General features: G+C 38.8%; 1 protein-coding gene and 1 long non-coding RNA gene across 4 annotated transcripts in view; one reads left to right on the forward strand and one right to left on the reverse strand.

The window, feature by feature from the left end:
- The window catches only part of DNAH6 (dynein axonemal heavy chain 6), a 207,358-nt gene that overhangs the window by 152,823 nt on the left and 35,419 nt on the right, over positions 1–19,116 (forward strand). Inside the window, 2 exon segments of the mRNA XM_034659452.1 lie at positions 7,647–7,816; positions 15,215–15,405. Of these exon segments, the coding sequence (XP_034515343.1) occupies positions 7,647–7,816; positions 15,215–15,405 (361 nt within the window).
- The window catches only part of LOC117802000, a 68,237-nt gene that overhangs the window by 12,505 nt on the left and 36,616 nt on the right, over positions 1–19,116 (reverse strand). The window lies entirely within an intron of this gene.

Here is a 19,116-nt window from a genome sequence, read left to right on the forward strand (position 1 = left end):
GTCTCTTTTAACCTCTTCTGCTGTATCAATATTTTTCACTACAAAATTTGAATGAATGCTTGGCCCATGAATTTTCAATATCTTATATTTACTGTTAACTCCATTTCAAGGGGATATAGTTACCTCTAAGAATTGCCTTAGCTGCATCCGGTAGGCTTTGGGTTTTTTTTTTTTTTAACCTTTCATTGAAGGATTACATACATATGGAAGAGTGCACAAATCAAAATTATGCAACTTGGGGTCCAAGCGTCCAACTCTTGATCTNACTTGGGGTCCAAGTGTCCAACTCTTGATCTCAGCTCACGTCCTGATCTCAGGGTCATGAGTTCAAGCCCTGCATCGGGCGCCATGCTGAGCATGGAGCCTACTTAAAAAAAAAAAATGTACAACTCGATTATCAAAAACTAACTATACTTACGAGCCACCACCCAAATCAAGAACTAGTATAGTCGCAACTAATGAAGCATCGAACTTTACATCGGAATCCGGGGATGTACTGTATGGTGATTAACATAATATAATTTAAAAAATCATTAAAAAAAAAAAAACAGTATAGTACCAGCCTCCCAGAATCCTTTCCATCACAGGACCCTTCTCCTCTTCCCCAGAGGTGGTGCTCTGAATTATAATATTATGTGTTAATTTTCCTTAAAAGTTGTAATAAGTAGCCCTATCAGTTCTAATAGTATACTTTTTCGTTTGAAAACACTTAGGATTTGGAGGAACTATCTTTTTATTGTTTATAATTTAATTATGTTATGGAAATTATAGTCATGGTTTGCATGAAATTGATTCTTCATAATTTTTTTTAAAGATTTTATTTGTCAGTGAGAGAGAGAGCGTGTGCGCAAGCATAAGCAGGGGAAGCAGCAGGCAGAGGGAGAAGCAGGCTCCCCACTGAGTAGGGAGCCTGATGTGGGGCTCAATCCCAGGACCCTGAGTTCATGATCTGAGCTGAAGGCAAATGCTTAACCGACTGAGCCACCCAGGTGTCCGTCTTTGTAATTTATTTAGATTTCAGTCTTCATAAAATGTTCTCTGTGTGTTTTCTTAGATGGAAGATTCCATATGACCTTTAGCCCAAACTTATTGTGGTATTTATTTTATTAATGTTTTTTATACTTGATCTATCCTTTTCTGAGGTATCAAGGTATACTGCTATGATTGCCAACTTCTCTTTGTAATTCCAGAATTTTTCCCATCATATCCTGTGAAACTATGCTATTCAGTATAAATAGGTTTAGGATTATTATCTTCCTAGTAAATTATTCCTTTTTTATTAAATAATATTCCTCTAGGTGCACCTGGGTGGCTCAGTGGGTTAAGTGTCCGACTCTTAGTTTCAGCTTAGGTCATGATCTCCTCAGTCATGAGATCATGCCCCGTGTCAGGCTCCACGCTTAGTGGAGAGTCTGCTTGAAGATTTTCTCTCTCCCTCTCCCTCTGCCTCTACCCCGCTCAAATAAATAAATCCTTTTTAAAAATAAATAATATTCCTCTTTAAGTTGTTCTTTTTTTGCCATAAAATAAATTTTCTAATGTAAATGTAATTACAGCACAATTCTCTTGGTTAGTGTTACCCCTCTATATATTTCTATGCTCTTTATTTTTTAACTCTTTTGCATCATTGTTGTGTTTTTGGTGTATCTTTAGTGGAATTCTGTTGTTTTGAACAGTACAAGAGTCTTTTTTAACAGGGAAGTTTTAATTATTTATTAGAGTTATTGGTCTACTTCAGGGACTCTCAACTGGGGAGGATTTTTGTCTCCCAGGGCTGTTTGGCAATGTCTTGAGACATTCTGGTCTGGGGTGGTACTACTGGCATCTTAGAGGTAGAAACCAAGGATATGGCTAAACATCCTGCAATGCTCAGAACAATCTTCCAGAACAAATAAGCACTTGGCCCAAAATGTCCATAGTCGTGAGACTGAGAAATCCTGATCTATAGGGACTTACTTCTATCATCTTATTTTGTGGAGATTTTTTTTTTCTTGGCAGCCTTTGTCTTTGCTTCGTTTTTTTCTTCTCTCTGGCCTTCGAGTGGCTTATCCATTCTTTTATTTACCCATATTGATTTGAAGTTCTGTGTTCTAGTTCTATTCTTTAACAATCACCCTTATACTTGTAATATGACTATTTATTTAACCAGTAGGTGTGGTGATTTAAAGTCTACATGGACCAGAATTTCTGGAATCTGAATATACTTGTTTGATTTCTAAATAAAGACTAGAAAAAATGAAATGTTCTTCAATAAATGCATCAAGTAGAAATGGTGTTTCTATGTTGTGGGCCAGTTAAACAAGACAGCTAGAGGTAGAGGCAGAACACAAAAAGAAAAACACATATAGGAGAAGCCTAGAGATGGCCGGACGCTCGATGGAGCCCCTTAAACATAGAGACAAAGAAGGAAGGGATGGAGGCCAGAAGGCAAATTAATTCTGGGAACAACTCATCACGGCTCGACAAAAGTCACCAGGTGTTGTCCCTGTCAGTTGGGACTAAAATTTCAGCTATTTAAAACAACCTTCCTGCTTCCATTTGTTAAATTTCAGGGTTTACTCTGGAAATCATGCACAATTGTGAAGGTTTGTACATGTATGATAGGATGGCTTGTGTTCTAAAAGTGAGCTTTTGATCTTTGCAGGTGAAGTTTAATAATTAATTCCAATGTCATTCTTACCTTCAAAAGCTTCCTAATTGCCTTAATCTTTTGGCTTTGATGGTTTCTAAGTGCTTCATGTCCTATTAATTGAGAGTTATTTAAAATATGTTATCTTATCCTCTCTCATTAGCCAGAATCCTAGTGATTATGTAATAAGTAATGAGAACCTCCAGAAAAAAGAAGTCACTTTAGAATAAATGGTTCTCCTCTCTGGTCCTCAGAATAACACAGCCACAGTTATCATGTGCTGTGCCTTGTGGTCTCATACCGTGTAATTGTCTGTATTCCACGTAGAAATCAGAAGTCTCGCAAAGGTGCACACTCCTCTGGGGCCATAGTCTTGAGTGTCACTACACTTCTGTCACCACCTCTTTGATTGCTCTTGTTAGGCCCTCAGAGGAGAACCCCAGTAGAGACCAACTGGAGAAAGTGGTTTTCNACTGGAAAGCTTTCTCCAGCTATACTTCTGAGCAAAGGTCTACAGGTAGACTTGATTCAGCATCATTTCTGTCTCACCCTACCTAATTACTTGTCTTAGGCAAATTGTTATTTTTTTTTAAAGATTTTATTTATTTATTTGACAGAGAGAGGGACAGCCAGCGAGAGAGGGAACACAAGCAGGGGGAGTGGGAGAGGAAGAAGCAGGCTCCTAGCGGAGGAGCCTGACGTGGGGCTCAATACCAGAGCACCGGGATCATGCCCTGAGCCGCAGGCAGAAGCTTACCGACCAAGCCACCCAGGCGCCCCGGCAAATGGTTATTTTTAACATGCTGTTGGAGCTTGCTTTTTCACTTAGACAAGGAGAAAACATATTTTGTGGTTGTCTTTGTGAATTATTACTCATTTTCTTTTTGTCTTCTAATAGGAACGCCCACCTAGGCCTGATGTTCCCTGGCTGCATCCTGCCATGTGGTTCGCGTGCTGTGACTTAGAAGAATCATTTGTAGTTTTTAAAGGACTTACACAATATATACTGTTACAACCTATTTCCATACGAATAGGTAATAAGTCAAAAAGGATCTGCTATAGGGAGTTGTAAACAGGCTCATGAATCCTAACATTGTTGTCTCTTTTAACCTCTTCTGCTGTATCAATATTTTTCACTACAAAATTTGAATGAATGCTTGGCCCATGAATTTTCAATATCTTATATTTACTGTTAACTCCATTTCAAGGGGATATAGTTACCTCTAAGAATTGCCTTAGCTGCATCCGGTAGGCTTTGGGTTTTTTTTTTTTTTAACCTTTCATTGAAGGATTACATACATATGGAAGAGTGCACAAATCAAAATTATGCAACTTGGGGTCCAAGCGTCCAACTCTTGATCTCAGCTCACGTCCTGATCTCAGGGTCATGAGTTCAAGCCCTGCATCGGGCGCCATGCTGAGCATGGAGCCTACTTAAAAAAAAAAAATGTACAACTCGATTATCAAAAACTAACTATACTTACAAGCCACCACCCAAATCAAGAACTAGTATAGTCGCAACTAATGAAGCATCGAACTTTACATCGGAATCCGGGGATGTACTGTATGGTGATTAACATAATATAATAAAAAAAATCATTAAAAAAAAAAAAACAGTATAGTACCAGCCTCCCAGAATCCTTTCCATCACAGGACCCTTCTCCTCTTCCCCAGAGGTGGTGCTCTGAATTATAATATTATGTGTTAATTTTCCTTAAAAGTTGTAATAAGTAGCCCTATCAGTTCTAATAGTATACTTTTTCGTTTGAAAACACTTAGGATTTGGAGGAACTATCTTTTTATTGTTTATAATTTAATTATGTTATGGAAATTATAGTCATGGTTTGCATGAAATTGATTCTTCATAATTTTTTTTAAAGATTTTATTTGTCAGTGAGAGAGAGAGCGTGTGCGCAAGCATAAGCAGGGGAAGCAGCAGGCAGAGGGAGAAGCAGGCTCCCCACTGAGTAGGGAGCCTGATGTGGGGCTCAATCCCAGGACCCTGAGTTCATGATCTGAGCTGAAGGCAAATGCTTAACCGACTGAGCCACCCAGGTGTCCGTCTTTGTAATTTATTTAGATTTCAGTCTTCATAAAATGTTCTCTGTGTGTTTTCTTAGATGGAAGATTCCATATGACCTTTAGCCCAAACTTATTGTGGTATTTATTTTATTAATGTTTTTTATACTTGATCTATCCTTTTCTGAGGTATCAAGGTATACTGCTATGATTGCCAACTTCTCTTTGTAATTCCAGAATTTTTCCCATCATATCCTGTGAAACTATGCTATTCAGTATAAATAGGTTTAGGATTATTATCTTCCTAGTAAATTATTCCTTTTTTATTAAATAATATTCCTCTAGGTGCACCTGGGTGGCTCAGTGGGTTAAGTGTCCGACTCTTAGTTTCAGCTTAGGTCATGATCTCCTCAGTCATGAGATCATGCCCCGTGTCAGGCTCCACGCTTAGTGGAGAGTCTGCTTGAAGATTTTCTCTCTCCCTCTCCCTCTGCCTCTACCCCGCTCAAATAAATAAATCCTTTTTAAAAATAAATAATATTCCTCTTTAAGTTGTTCTTTTTTTGCCATAAAATAAATTTTCTAATGTAAATGTAATTACAGCACAATTCTCTTGGTTAGTGTTACCCCTCTATATATTTCTATGCTCTTTATTTTTTAACTCTTTTGCATCATTGTTGTGTTTTTGGTGTATCTTTAGTGGAATTCTGTTGTTTTGAACAGTACAAGAGTCTTTTTTAACAGGGAAGTTTTAATTATTTATTAGAGTTATTGGTCTACTTCAGGGACTCTCAACTGGGGAGGATTTTTGTCTCCCAGGGCTGTTTGGCAATGTCTTGAGACATTCTGGTCTGGGGTGGTACTACTGGCATCTTAGAGGTAGAAACCAAGGATATGGCTAAACATCCTGCAATGCTCAGAACAATCTTCCAGAACAAATAAGCACTTGGCCCAAAATGTCCATAGTCGTGAGACTGAGAAATCCTGATCTATAGGGACTTACTTCTATCATCTTATTTTGTGGAGATTTTTTTTTTCTTGGCAGCCTTTGTCTTTGCTTCGTTTTTTTCTTCTCTCTGGCCTTCGAGTGGCTTATCCATTCTTTTATTTACCCATATTGATTTGAAGTTCTGTGTTCTAGTTCTATTCTTTAACAATCACCCTTATACTTGTAATATGACTATTTATTTAACCAGTAGGTGTGGTGATTTAAAGTCTACATGGACCAGAATTTCTGGAATCTGAATATACTTGTTTGATTTCTAAATAAAGACTAGAAAAAATGAAATGTTCTTCAATAAATGCATCAAGTAGAAATGGTGTTTCTATGTTGTGGGCCAGTTAAACAAGACAGCTAAAGGTAGAGGCAGAACACAAAAAGAAAAACAATATAGGAGAAGCCTAGAGATGGCCGGACGCTCGATGGAGCCCCTTAAACATAGAGACAAAGAAGGATGGGATGGAGGCCAGAAGGCAAATTAATTCTGGGAACAACTCATCACGGCTCGACAAAAGTCACCAGGTGTTGTCCCTGTCAGTTGGGACTAAAATTTCAGCTATTTAAAACAACCTTCCTTTCCATTTGTTAAATTTCAGGGTTTACTCTGGAAATCATGCACAATTGTGAAGGTTTGTACATGTATGATAGGATGGCTTGTGTTCTAAAAGTGAGCTTTTGATCTTTGCAGGTGAAGTTTAATAATTAATTCCAATGTCATTCTTACCTTCAAAAGCTTCCTAATTGCCTTAATCTTTTGGCTTTGATGGTTTCTAAGTGCTTCATGTCCTATTAATTGAGAGTTATTTAAAATATGTTATCTTATCCTCTCTCATTAGCCAGAATCCTAGTGATTATGTAATAAGTAATGAGAACCTCCAGAAAAAAGAAGTCATTTTAGAATAAATGGTTCTCCTCTCTGGTCCTCAGAATAACACAGCCACAGTTATCATGTGCTGTGCCTTGTGGTCTCATACCGTGTAATTGTCTGTATTCCACGTAGAAATCAGAAGTCTCGCAAAGGTGCACACTCCTCTGGGGCCATAGTCTTGAGTGTCACTACACTTCTGTCACCACCTCTTTGATTGCTCTTGTTAGGCCCTCAGAGGAGAACCCCAGTAGAGACCAACTGGAGAAAGTGGTTTTCTAGTTTGAAATTCAAGCCAACTATTTTGCCTAATGTCCGACCAAAGGAACCCGTCTCGTTCCTGGAGGACTGGCTGGCTGTGTTGGCTTGCTGAGAGGCTTACAGCACACTGTATGCCCTGTACCGACAGGAATTTTGATGCTAATTCTTGCCACATGTTATAACCATTAAGGACTCACTAGGATCCTAACCCTATTCCATGGAGGAGGGGGGAGCAATATATTCTTTTTACTAGGGCATAAAGTTGTATATATGTCAATTTATTCATATGTTATTTCTATTGTTCAAATTATACATGCCAGAGCTTTCAGTTTGCTTCATCTGTCACAGACTGGTCATTGTGTGTTATTTCTGACCACTATTATGTTTTTTCCGCTTTTTCCTCTACCTCCAGCAGTGATTGCTTGATGTTTTCTTATACTATTATCTGACACATATAGGTTTGTTTTATTGTTTTTATTATGGGGTTTGTAATTTAATTAATATAACTTAACCTGCTTTGTCCCATTTAATTATATTTGCCTTGAATTCTAATTTATTCAAGGTTACTCTTATCACTTCAATTTTCTTTTTGCTCACATTTGATTAATGTGCCTCTATGCATCCTTTTATTTTTTACCTCTTTCTGTATTTTGTTTTGGTTTTAGCTTTGCTTCCTTGTAAGTGGTTTGCTGTTGAATTGGCTTTCTGATCCAATTTTAAATTCTTTTTAATTAGGTTGGGTAGGGGGAGATTAATATATTTACATTCGTGGTAAAAAAACTAATAGTAAATATAGAGATTTTTAAATTAACAAATATATTTATTTAATTTGAAAGTCAAATGAACTCTAATTAAAGCATCTCTGTTTCCAGGATCTTTTGAGACTTACATTAACCCAGCTGAATGGGGAGGCTATTCTAAAATGAAGCCAGAAGAGGAATTCATGACACAAGAAAAAGAGATCAAAAGCCATGATTCTTGGCATCCAGTATTAAGTTCTTTCCAAAAGCTAATTCTCATTAAGTGTTGTAAAGAAGAGAAGGTAGGATCTTTTTTTTTTAATTAAAGGACTATGGTATAGTTATTTCTGCTAATGCTCATCAGCCAGTTATGATTCACAACTGGTTAGATTTATTTGTTTAGAGAGTAATAATGATCAAGTTTGGGAGAAGGTTCTAAGAAATAGAGACTCTGTGTTATTAATAGAACATAGTGTTCTATACAGAAAATGATGAAAGAAAAGGCTAGAGAGCCAGTCAGGAACCTGGTTATCCTTTCCTAGCATGCACCATTAGGAACTTGTGCTCTCCAAAGAGGACAGTGGTCTACTGGGGGGCATTAGCAGGGAATTGATGGGCCTTACAGATCTTGGCAACAATGGAAAGAAGGCATTTGAAGAGACAAAACCATAGTCACCAAGGCCAGTTTGAAGATGGTTGGACTTGTCTGTGCAAGAAATTATGGCAGTCTGAATTAGGATAGAGGTAGTAGGTTGAAGAGATGGAGAGGAATATGGAGATGAGACAATTGGTATGGCTCCCAATTTCTGCTTGGATGCCAAAAGGGATAACTGTATCAACAACTAAGCAAATGTGAGAGGAGAAGCATGTCAGAAAAATGTCACGGAGTCTGTAGTACCTGCCAGTTATCAGAGTATATAGCAGTCTAGAGACCAATTAATATGTAGGTAGGAAACTCTAGAGAGAAATACAGGCTAGAAATAGAGAGTTGGGGATCATAAGCATTGAGCTGGGAAGTAAAACCATGGGAGTTGCTAGAATCACATAGGAAGAATGCATAATAAAATAAGAGGACAGGTGGGCAAAGGATGAAACCCTGAGAAGCACCAACTTTTAAAGGGCAGAAAGAGGATGAAAAGGAATAGTCACTGGGGCAAAAAGAACCAGGAGAAAAAAGTGATGTGGAAACCAAGGAAGTACAGAGTTTCAGTAGCAAAAGTTATCAATAGAATGAATGAAGCATTGCAGACAGTTCCAGTTTTTATATATACACAGATAGAATTCCCAACATCATTGATGATGATTCTAGTGATGAGTTCCAGGGGCACTGGAGAAAAATGATGGCTGTTCCTATGAGAAATGGGAAAGAGAAAACTAACTGAAGAAAGCCTAAGCATGGTTGGGAGATACTGATGCTGTGTTGTAGGATTTTCTGCCTTCTCTGTAGGAATACAGAAATTAGGTTGCGGGGTTGGCTTGAGCCACAGATGATTGCAATAGAAGAATAGAGGATGCAATTGAGACTGTTAGTAAAAGTAGTACTAGAAAAAGGAAGAGATCTGAGGAAGGGCTTTTAGACTGGGAAAAAAGGAAAAACCTTGGAAGTTTCTTTGGGGGCAGATGTAGTTGGACTAGAGATACAGCCAAAAGGATGGGAGAGTTGTGATCAGCACTGAGTTAACATTTCTAATGCACAGTTCCAAGTGATGACAATATCCTGAGGGTGGCCATGGGTGTGGGTGACCGAGGAAGAGAAGAGATGATGTGTACTGGAGTTAGAGGTCAAGGAACTGTGAGGTTAGGATGTTGGATGGCCACGTGGCCCCTAACAAGATGTTGGCAAGACAATGCCTGGGACACAATTGAGAAATCATTGGAACAGATGTGTAATGGAGAGTAAGGCTATGATCCAGGTGAAAAGTCTTCAGTGAATATGGGACAGTGGCTACCAGCCTAGATGTTGACAAAAGATGAAAGGATAACTAAGAAGGATTGAAAGATTAAGACTTTGAGGCTAGGAAATTCTAGACTATGAGAAATTTTGCAAGACATGCAGTCTGGTTTCTTCAACAAGAACACATTTTGTGTGTTTATTTTTTTTGTTTATTTTGCAAGGGGGAAGAGGAGATGAAGGATGAAACTTAATAGATCCAAAGAGACTTAGACAAACCAATTGATCTCTACATATAAGTTTTATTTAGATCCTGATTTAAACATACTATATTTAAAACACACACACAGGCATTTATAATTTCATTAGGGAAAGGTAAACATTGGCTAGATATTTGGTGATATTAAGGAATTATTGTTAATGGTTTAGATGTGATTGTGGTACCGTGGTTATATATTTTCTGAAGAGTCCTTATATTATAGACATATGCTGAGGATGAGATAATATGACACATGAGATTTGCTTCAAAATAATCCCAAGAAGTAGGGGAGTAGGTGGGTATATCAATGAAACAAGATTGGCCTTTTTTTGGTAAATGTTAAAACTAGGTAAAACATCAGGTTCATTAATCTCTGACTTTATATGCATTTGAAGTTTTCATAATAAAAAAAATTACATCCTTGAACACCAGGACTCTCTCTCAGCATCCCCCAAACAATTCTGTAAATGTGATCAAAGCTACAAATGATAGATACAGTAGTACTAAATTCACAGAGATTTAATTGAAAATTCTTATTAATACATTCAACCAAAGACCTTACTTGTGTTGTACTATCAAATAAAACTTGCTTTACATATCAACACGGAGGAGTCTGCAATTTGGATTAGGTTTCAGAAATGAAGAGCTGGATAGGCACTCTAAAGAGGACGGGGACCTGAATCAGTCAAGACCACCAACAAAATCACCCTGAAGAGAAGATCCAAGCATGACAATGTTATACCAACATTCTCTCAAACAGATACACTGATCAAGGCATTTGGGAACAACCCTTACCCTGGTACTGATTCCAGGGAATGACTTGCTAAAGAAATTGGGGTTCCAGAGTAAAGAATCCAAGTTCTAGGGGCGCCTGGGTGGCACAGCAGTTAAGCGTCTGCCTTCGGCTCAGGGCGTGATCCTGGCGTTATGGGATCGAGCCCCATATCAGGCTCCTCCGCTATGAGCCTGCTTCTTTCTCTCCCACTCCCCCTGCTTGTGTTCCCTCTCTCGCTGGCTGTCTCTATCTCTGTCAAATAAATAAATAAAATCTTTAAAAAAATCCAAGTTCTAAAGATCTGGAGCCCCTACCCAGAGAAAAAGAGAGTTTGAGAAAGCCTTAGAACAAGAACAAGACCAGAGATAAGATCTGTGCAATGAGAGACTGTTGTTCCCAGGTCTGTTCATAAGCAGAGCCCATTGGGTATCCAGTGTTTCTAAATGGTAGAGTCAATTACTTCTTTGGGAGAAAGAGGATGTTCCAACACAGTGGCTTGTGTGAAATACTGCAAAATCTTGTGTAAAATTCAGGCACCTTCAGAAATAGCATGTTTGGACCTGCTGATGAAACTTCATTTCAAAAAACTCTAAGTAGGGGTGCCTGGGTGGCTCAGTTGGTTGCACGCCTGACTTATAATCTCATCTTGGGTCTTGATCTAAGGGTTGTGAGTTCAAGCCCTGCATTGGGCTCCATGCTGGTCCTGGAGCCTACTTAAAAAAAATTAATTAAAACTGAATTAAATTAAAAACCTCTAAGTAAACCAGGTAGTAGGAGTCATTAGAACTGCTATAGGAAGTAGAATGCCTATCATTCCAACAATTCTTTCTTTGGCATCAGTCCTATCAGTAGTTCTCAGGACAAGGTTATTAGAAATTTGAACTAGAAAGAAAAAAAAAGAAATTATCACTTAGATCAGAGGTGAATAAAGATTGCCTGATACAGAATAATTCATCACCATACCGAAGCTAAGAAAAGTCCTGTATACCACTGTTCTCAAACTTTGGTGTGCATCAGAATCATCTAGAGGGCTTGCTACAGCACAGAGACCTGGGCCCACCTCCCAGAGTTTCTGATTCAGCAGGTCTGGGCAACAGGCTAAAAATCTGCATTTCTACCAGTTTCCCAGATGATGATGAAACCATATTTTGTGAACCCCTCCCTTTAATGTGATTAAACACATATAAGGAGAAACGATCATTCTCAAAGCAGACAAATGAGGATATAAAGACACATCACATGCAGCATTGTTGATTCCCAAGGCTGAATCTACTCAGAACCCTAACCTTAACAGACCTGGTGTTTCAGTCCAGGCTTCCTCCACCTTGGGAAGGTGGCAGCCTCTTTGAGAGCCAGGTTTTCTCTCTGTTGAAAACCACAGTGTAGACAGTCACCCAAGATGAAATCTTTTCGGAGCAACAGTCGCACGGCTTTCCCAAGTTGAGAAACACCAATTATAAGAATGCAATTTTACTTATGAACTACATGCTTAAAATGGTTAAGATGCTAAATTTTTTGTTATATGTATTTTACCACAATTCAATTAAAAAAAAAAAAACTTGGGTGTGATGAGAAGTGTGAGTACTTGTATTCGAATATAACACACAATGTCGCAGCCACCCTGGGTCTTTACCCTTCATCTAATACACTATAGCTTAGATGAGGTTTGGCCACTCAGGAAGGATGAACAAGGGGTCATTATTCCCAAATGTTTAAAGCTTACCTTCTCGGCACAATGAAAGCAACAGGCAGGGAATTCTCAAAGACAGGGGTCTCTCAAGAGTGAATTTGTGCGCTATCAGCCCATCAGTACCTTCAAAAAAGTATTCACGTAAATTCAGAAATTCCATATGGATTCTGATAGGGAAGATGAACTAAAAAATGCTCTGAAGACCTCAGCCAGATACTGTCAAAGATCAAGCAGCAGGCCAGAACAGTTCAAAGCAAGACATAATGGAGCCACATATGTCAGATTTGGGAAACTCCAGAAAGTGAGAGGAGCTCCTAGCAAAGGACTTGGTGATAAAGAGGAAAGAGACTACGGAGTCTCTGATCCTGCAGCCAGACATGGGATTTTCAGAGGGTGGTCTTGAAGAAATGCCTAACTCCCTAGATCATGGATGTGGGGAATTGGAAGCATTTCCACGTACATTCTTGCAGGATTGAGATAAAAATCTTGAGAATAAAACAGCAGAATTCCAGAAGGGTCACAGAAGTGGATCCATTGCAGCCTGTGATATGGAAGAAACCCGAGGAGCAAGCAGGTCAGTGGACACTACCTAGGAAACTTCAGGAGCATAGCACAGGAAGCACCTAGAGAAGACCCCAAAATCACTTCCGGGTTAAGATAGCTGCAGGAGAACAAGACTTCCGTGGATGATGATGACTCTGAAAGCGAGGACAGTGTGGATACAGAGTGCACAGAAGCTGGAACTGAGCAACTGATAAGAAAGGCAGGGCAGGAAATCTTCCACACGCCTCCCAGCTTAGCTGTGCTCTGAGCCTTGGGTGGGGGGGGGCAGGGGTCTATTCCGGCCACTACGTCAGTGGTGCTCATCAGGAAGCTAGCTTGCTTTACTCACACTGACTAGAATAACTAGAAGCCAAGAAGCCTCTTGGATTTGGAATAAGATAGCAGTTGTTAACATTATCTTTTATATGGACGAGATCTTCAATGCACCATTGGAAACAGCAGAGAACTTCTAGCCACTTAGTATGAAAGTGAGGAGGACCATTTCACAATGGTGGTGAGGCACACAGTTAGCTGGCATGTGCACATACTCAGTTCTGTTGTTCTTGTTTTTAGTTTTTTTAAAGATTTTATTTATGAGAGAGAGAGCCTGAGGCTGGGGAAGGGACAGAGGGAGAGGGAGAAGACGACTCCGCTGCTAGGTGAGGTTGGGGGGAGTGTTGTTGGGTGGATCCCAGGACCCTGGGATCATGACCTGAGGTGAAGGCAGAAGCTTAACTGACGGAGCCACCCAGGCGCCCCTTATACTCAGTTCTATTGTATTACCTCTTCCTCCCCCTGGGAATCATGAATCTTATCACTGGAGGGACAAACAGCCAAATCAAAACACAGGAAACTACCTGCTAATTCCACAGGAAACTTCCACTCTATAGCTGTAACTGCTGCATTTCCTTTCTGTATTTTATGTACTTAACCATATTCTTGGAAATATGCATTTCTGGATATATATTAGATAGACTTGAGCCTACTAAGGGTATTTTGTGCAAATTTATTTTTCTGCATATTTGAAATGCTTCATAAAATCAGTTCATACACGAGAAATTGCACATATAACCAATAGTTTGTGATCTTTCATTAATAAAGCCACCGAAACCTGTATCTCTATATAATATTTATGGCAGTTTGTCCTGTTTACAAAAGAAATATTTCTCCAACGTTTTGAGTTCAAAAACCTTTCATGAGTGTGTTACCACTTTTATATTTACATAACAGCCCCAAGAAATAAATTATTGGTGCTTTGTATATTGTTATTTTCTGTAAACTCTAAGCACTTTTTTGTCAAAGTAAAAAGCAAATAAATAGGTCATACTATCAAAAATATTTTTAAAAATAATAATGAAGAAACTGATGTTGAAATTGTATTTAGTCACACAATGACATAGCTAAAACTAAGCTCAAAACCCCCTTGGCCCTGTTGCAGGGCTGTCCCTTTTAGCCCATGCCACCGTTATAGTCAGTACCACAATATATCCTCATTTAAGTGGGCAGGCATGTAAACATCTTTTCCCAGACTGGCCACAGAAGGATGTAATCCAAGGCCATAGCCCTGAATTAAGTTGAGATGTCCCGTCCCAACAACAAGAACAACAAAAAACATGCAAGAATTGTTTGGACAAGGTGATGTCAATGCCTAATGGAGGACAAATGTTAAAACAGGGCTGCTGCTCACAGTTGTGGTAGATGTGCACTGCACAACCCTTAAGGGAGTCATTTGCATTGTAGATACTGTAGCTTTGGTTGTATATTTATCATTATAGCTTTCTGGCACAAGTATCTTGACAAAGGGACACCTTTTCCCATCTCACACAAAGGCTCCATGTGGGCTAGAGAGGGAGAGTGTCTGCAAGAGCAGGAATGGGGTAAGCAGTTTAGGATAGGATCTGTAAAGGAAACACATCAGTGTAGGAAGTGGTCAGACAGGGTTATGATCATCAGGGCTGAGGCTGGTTCCCAAGAAAGGTCAGAAGAGGCTGATGAGTAAAATGAGAGAGGAAGATAGGGAGACAATATATGGTGTCAGTTCTGAGAAGCTGGCTTACGAAGGGAAGCAAAGAAAGGAAATAGCTGGGAAGGGAGCAGCAATCAAGGGAAGGCTTTGTTTTGGTTTTAAGAATAGGAGACAGTAGAACCCAACTGTATGATGATAAGAAGATCTGGTGGGGGGGAGTCAATAGTGCAGAAAGAGACAAGGGAAGGACTGAAAGTAAAGTCCACGAGAATGCGAGAAGGATGGGACAGAAGGAGGCTAGGATGGGGCAACAGCAGGTCTGGAGATGGATGGAATGACAAGGGACTTTCCTGTCATCCAATAGTCAGCTTGCTCCGTGAGGTCATAGGAACCATGGCTGCCGGCAGTCACGTGGTGCATAAATCCAGTAGGAAGAAGGATACCTAATCAGGAGAGAATGAGTGCAGAACAACAGGGCACCCGCTCTGAGAAGTTGACGGGGAGAAATAAGATAGAATTATGAAGGATCCTCATCCAACATACTATTTTAAAAATATTTTTGTTTTCAACTTTCAGGTGGTTTTCGCTCTTACAGACTTTGTAATAGAAAATCTTGGAAAACGCTTTATAGAGACACCACCTGTGGACCTGCCCACTCTGTACCAAGACATGTCATATAACACTCCCCTGGTATTTATCTTAAGCACAGGCTCGGATCCTATGGGCGCATTCCAGAGGTTTGCCCGGGAGAGCGGGTATTCAGAACGGTAAGGTCACATTGTGCCATTTTTATAATTCATATGAACATCTCCTTGTTAAAATTTGCCCTTTTTCTTCCCTCTGTGGAGTGTGAATGCCTACATTTAGGTATCCCTTACTAAATATATTAAGATACATTAATATTTAGCTATGTCTGTTGTTAAAATGGGGTCAAAAATAATAAAAGCAGATGTAAACTTCATTCTAACAAAGGGAAGATTGTCCAAAATGTATAATAAGTTAGTGGAATAGTGATTAAAACTTATTTGTTATTTAAGACATGCTTTTAATGTAACTGTAAAAGGACTAGTTTACTCCGTATGAAATGTGCGAAAAATTCCAGAGCTCCTTATGTTGTATTATCAGTCTCATCTATCCTGCTGAATAATAGGGGCAGGGGGAAGTTTAAATTTGCACATGTACATTACTTATTTTCTTTTGATTTAAATGTCTCCAGGGTAAGTTGATTTGGTTTCTTTCTCAAAAAAGGTCAGTCTTCCTGACTTCTCCTTTTTCCCCCAGTCCTCCCCAAAATGGTGTTCAGATAGGTAGGGAAGTGCACAAGACCACAAGTTGGCAGGGGAGAGTAGGGGTCTCATATGTACAAGGTAATTTCCAGCCTTGACACCTGACAGGGCCCTCCATGGAATGGCTGGTCTGGCCTTTTCCCTGGTCGGGGGATTATAAGATGATGGGTCCTGTCTTTTCATTTGAAGTTCATAGTCTGCACTAGTCAGCCTTCTCCAGAGAAACAGACCCAATTTTGGAAGGAAGGAAGGAAGGAAGGAAGGAAGGAAGGAAGGAAGGAAGGAAGGAAAGAGAGGGACGGAGGGGGGGGGAGAGAGGGAGGGAGGGAAGGAAGGAAGGAAAGGAAAGGAGGGAGGGAGGGAGGAAGAGAGAGAGAGAAAGAGAGAAAGAAAATGTCCTATAATATATATTATATACATATATAATTATAACATATAATTATTATATATATATGAAATTTGCTTACATGATTATGGAGGCTGAGAAGTCCCAAAATTTGCAGTCAGTAAGGTGGAAACAATTACAGTATAAAGAAGGTAGGGAACTTACAATAAATCCAAGATAGCAGTGACCTTGGGAAGTGAAGGCTGGGGAATGAGACAGAAGTGAGCAAGGAGGAGTACGCCGCAGGTTCAGATCATGTAGACAGTGTTTTATTTCCTAAGCTGGGTTGCGGGTACATGAATATTCACTATATTAACCTTATAGCTTTTGTATGGCTCAAATATTTCATAGTAAGTATTAAACATAAAAGAATTCAAGATAATCGGAAAATGGGGAGAAATGTTAATAGGTAGTTAATATGTGCTAAGTTCTTGATGTATTCAAGAAGAAAAAAGAAGTACAGAATAACTCTGTTGGCCTTAGGAAAATTTGTGTTTGAGTAGACATGTTGAAATTTTAAGGGAAAACCAGAATAATAAATAATAATAAATAATTTATAGCATCCAAGCCAGCAGAGGAACAAAAGAATATGTAGTGCAATATTCTAATCCAACAGATAGGAAAGAAGAAGAAAAATAAATTCAAAGATAAAGTATAGTCAACCAAAAGTTAAACCAAAATAGAGAAATCGATCCAAATACCTAAATAAGTATAAAAATCTTACCTGTGAAAAGATAAATATGACAAAATTGGATTTTAAAAACATTCAGCTATATGCTACTTAGAAAATGCATGAACAATACAAAGACAACATACGAAAGTAGAAAATAAAGAGATACTATGCAAATGCTAACCACAAGAAAGCATTAATAGTTCCAATGTATATCACAAAATAGAGTTGGGGGCAAAAATTAAGATTAGGGTTAAAGAGGGCAACTCTATGATATATAAAAAAAACCTACAAACAAAAAACTCCTATTGTACAATTGTACATAACTAACAAAGCTTGAAATCTATAAAGCAAAAACTAGAGAAAATGAGATAGAGAAATTGATAAATTAACATTAATGTGGAAAATTTTAATACATCTCTAATAGAAACTATTATGAAGAACAAAAAACGTCCCAGAACTGCTAAGAATATAAAATATTCAGACAATAAATTTAACAGTGAAATTAATGACCTTTGATCTTTACACTCAATGCATAGAACAGATGCAAGTTCTTCAAGTACACACGGAGCATTTAAAAATTAACCATGTGCTTGGACCAATGGAACAGAATAGAGAACCCAGAAATGGACCCTCGGCTCTTTGGGCAACTAATCTTTGATAAAGCAGGAAAAAACTTCCGGTGGAAAAAAGACAGTCTCTTCAATAAATGGTGCTGGGAAAATTGGACAGCTACATGCAAAAGAATGAAACTTGACCACTCTCTCACACCATACACAANTCACACCATACACAAAAATAAACTCCAAATGGATGAAAGACCTCAGTGTGAGACAGGAATCCATCAAAATTCTAGAGGAGAACATAGGCAACAACTTCGGCCAGAGCAACCTTTTTCATGACACATCTCCAAAGGCAAGAGAAATAAAAGATAAAATGAACTTATGCGACTTTATCAGGATAAAGAGCTTCTGCACAGCCAAGGAAACAGTCAAAAAAACTAAGAGACAGCCCACGGAATGGGAGAATATATTTGCAAAGGACACCACAGATAAAGGACTGGTATCCAAGATCTACAAAGAACTTCTCAAACTCAATACACGAGAAACAAATAAACAAATCATAAAATGGGCAGAAGATATGAACAGACACTTTTCCAATGAAGACATACAAATGGCTAACAGACACATGAAAAAATGTTCAAAATCATTAGCCATCAGGGAAATTCAAATCAAAACCACACTGAGATACCACCTTACGCCAGTTAGAATGGCAAAGATAGACAAGGCAAGAAACAACAATTGTTGGAGAGGATGTGGAGAAAGGGGATCCCTCCTACATTGTTGGTGGGAATGCAAGTTGGTACAGCCACTCTGGAAAACAGTGTGGAGGTCCCTTAAAAAGTTAAAAATTGAACTACCCTATGACCCAGCCATTGCACTACTGGGTGTTTACCCCAAAGATACAGACGTAGTAAAGAGAAGGGCCATATGCACCCCAATGTTCATAGCTGCATTGTCCACAATAGCCAAATCATGGAAGGAGCCGAGATGCCCTTCAACAGATGACTGGATTAAGAAGCTGTGGTCCATATATACAATGGAATATTACTCAGCTATCAGAAAGAACGAATTCTCAACATTTGCTGCAACATGGACGGCACTGGAGGAGATAATGCTAAGTGAAATAAGTCAAGCAGAGAAAGACAATTATCATATGATTTCTCTCATCTATGGAACATAAGAACTAGGATGATCGGTAGGGGAAGAAAGGGATAAAGAAAAGGGGGGTAATCAGAAGGGGGAATGAAACATGAGAGACTATGGACTATGAGAAACAAACTGAAGACTTCAGAGGGGAGGGGGTGGGGGAATGGGATAGACTGGTGATGGGTAGTAAGGAGGGCACGTATTGCATGGTGCACTGGGTGTTATACGCAACTAATGAAGCATCAAACTTTACATCGGAATCTGGGGATGTACTGTATGGTGATTAACATAATATAATAAAATAAAATAAAATAAAAAATAAAAATTAACCATGGGCTAAGACATATTTCAAAAATACAATAAACTTAATCCCTGACACAATTAATATTAAAAATCCATCTTAAAAGTTAATTTTTTAATATTCAGAA

This window comes from Ailuropoda melanoleuca, chromosome 4 (assembly GCF_002007445.2).
Source record: "Ailuropoda melanoleuca isolate Jingjing chromosome 4, ASM200744v2, whole genome shotgun sequence".
NCBI lineage: Eukaryota > Metazoa > Chordata > Mammalia > Carnivora > Ursidae > Ailuropoda > Ailuropoda melanoleuca.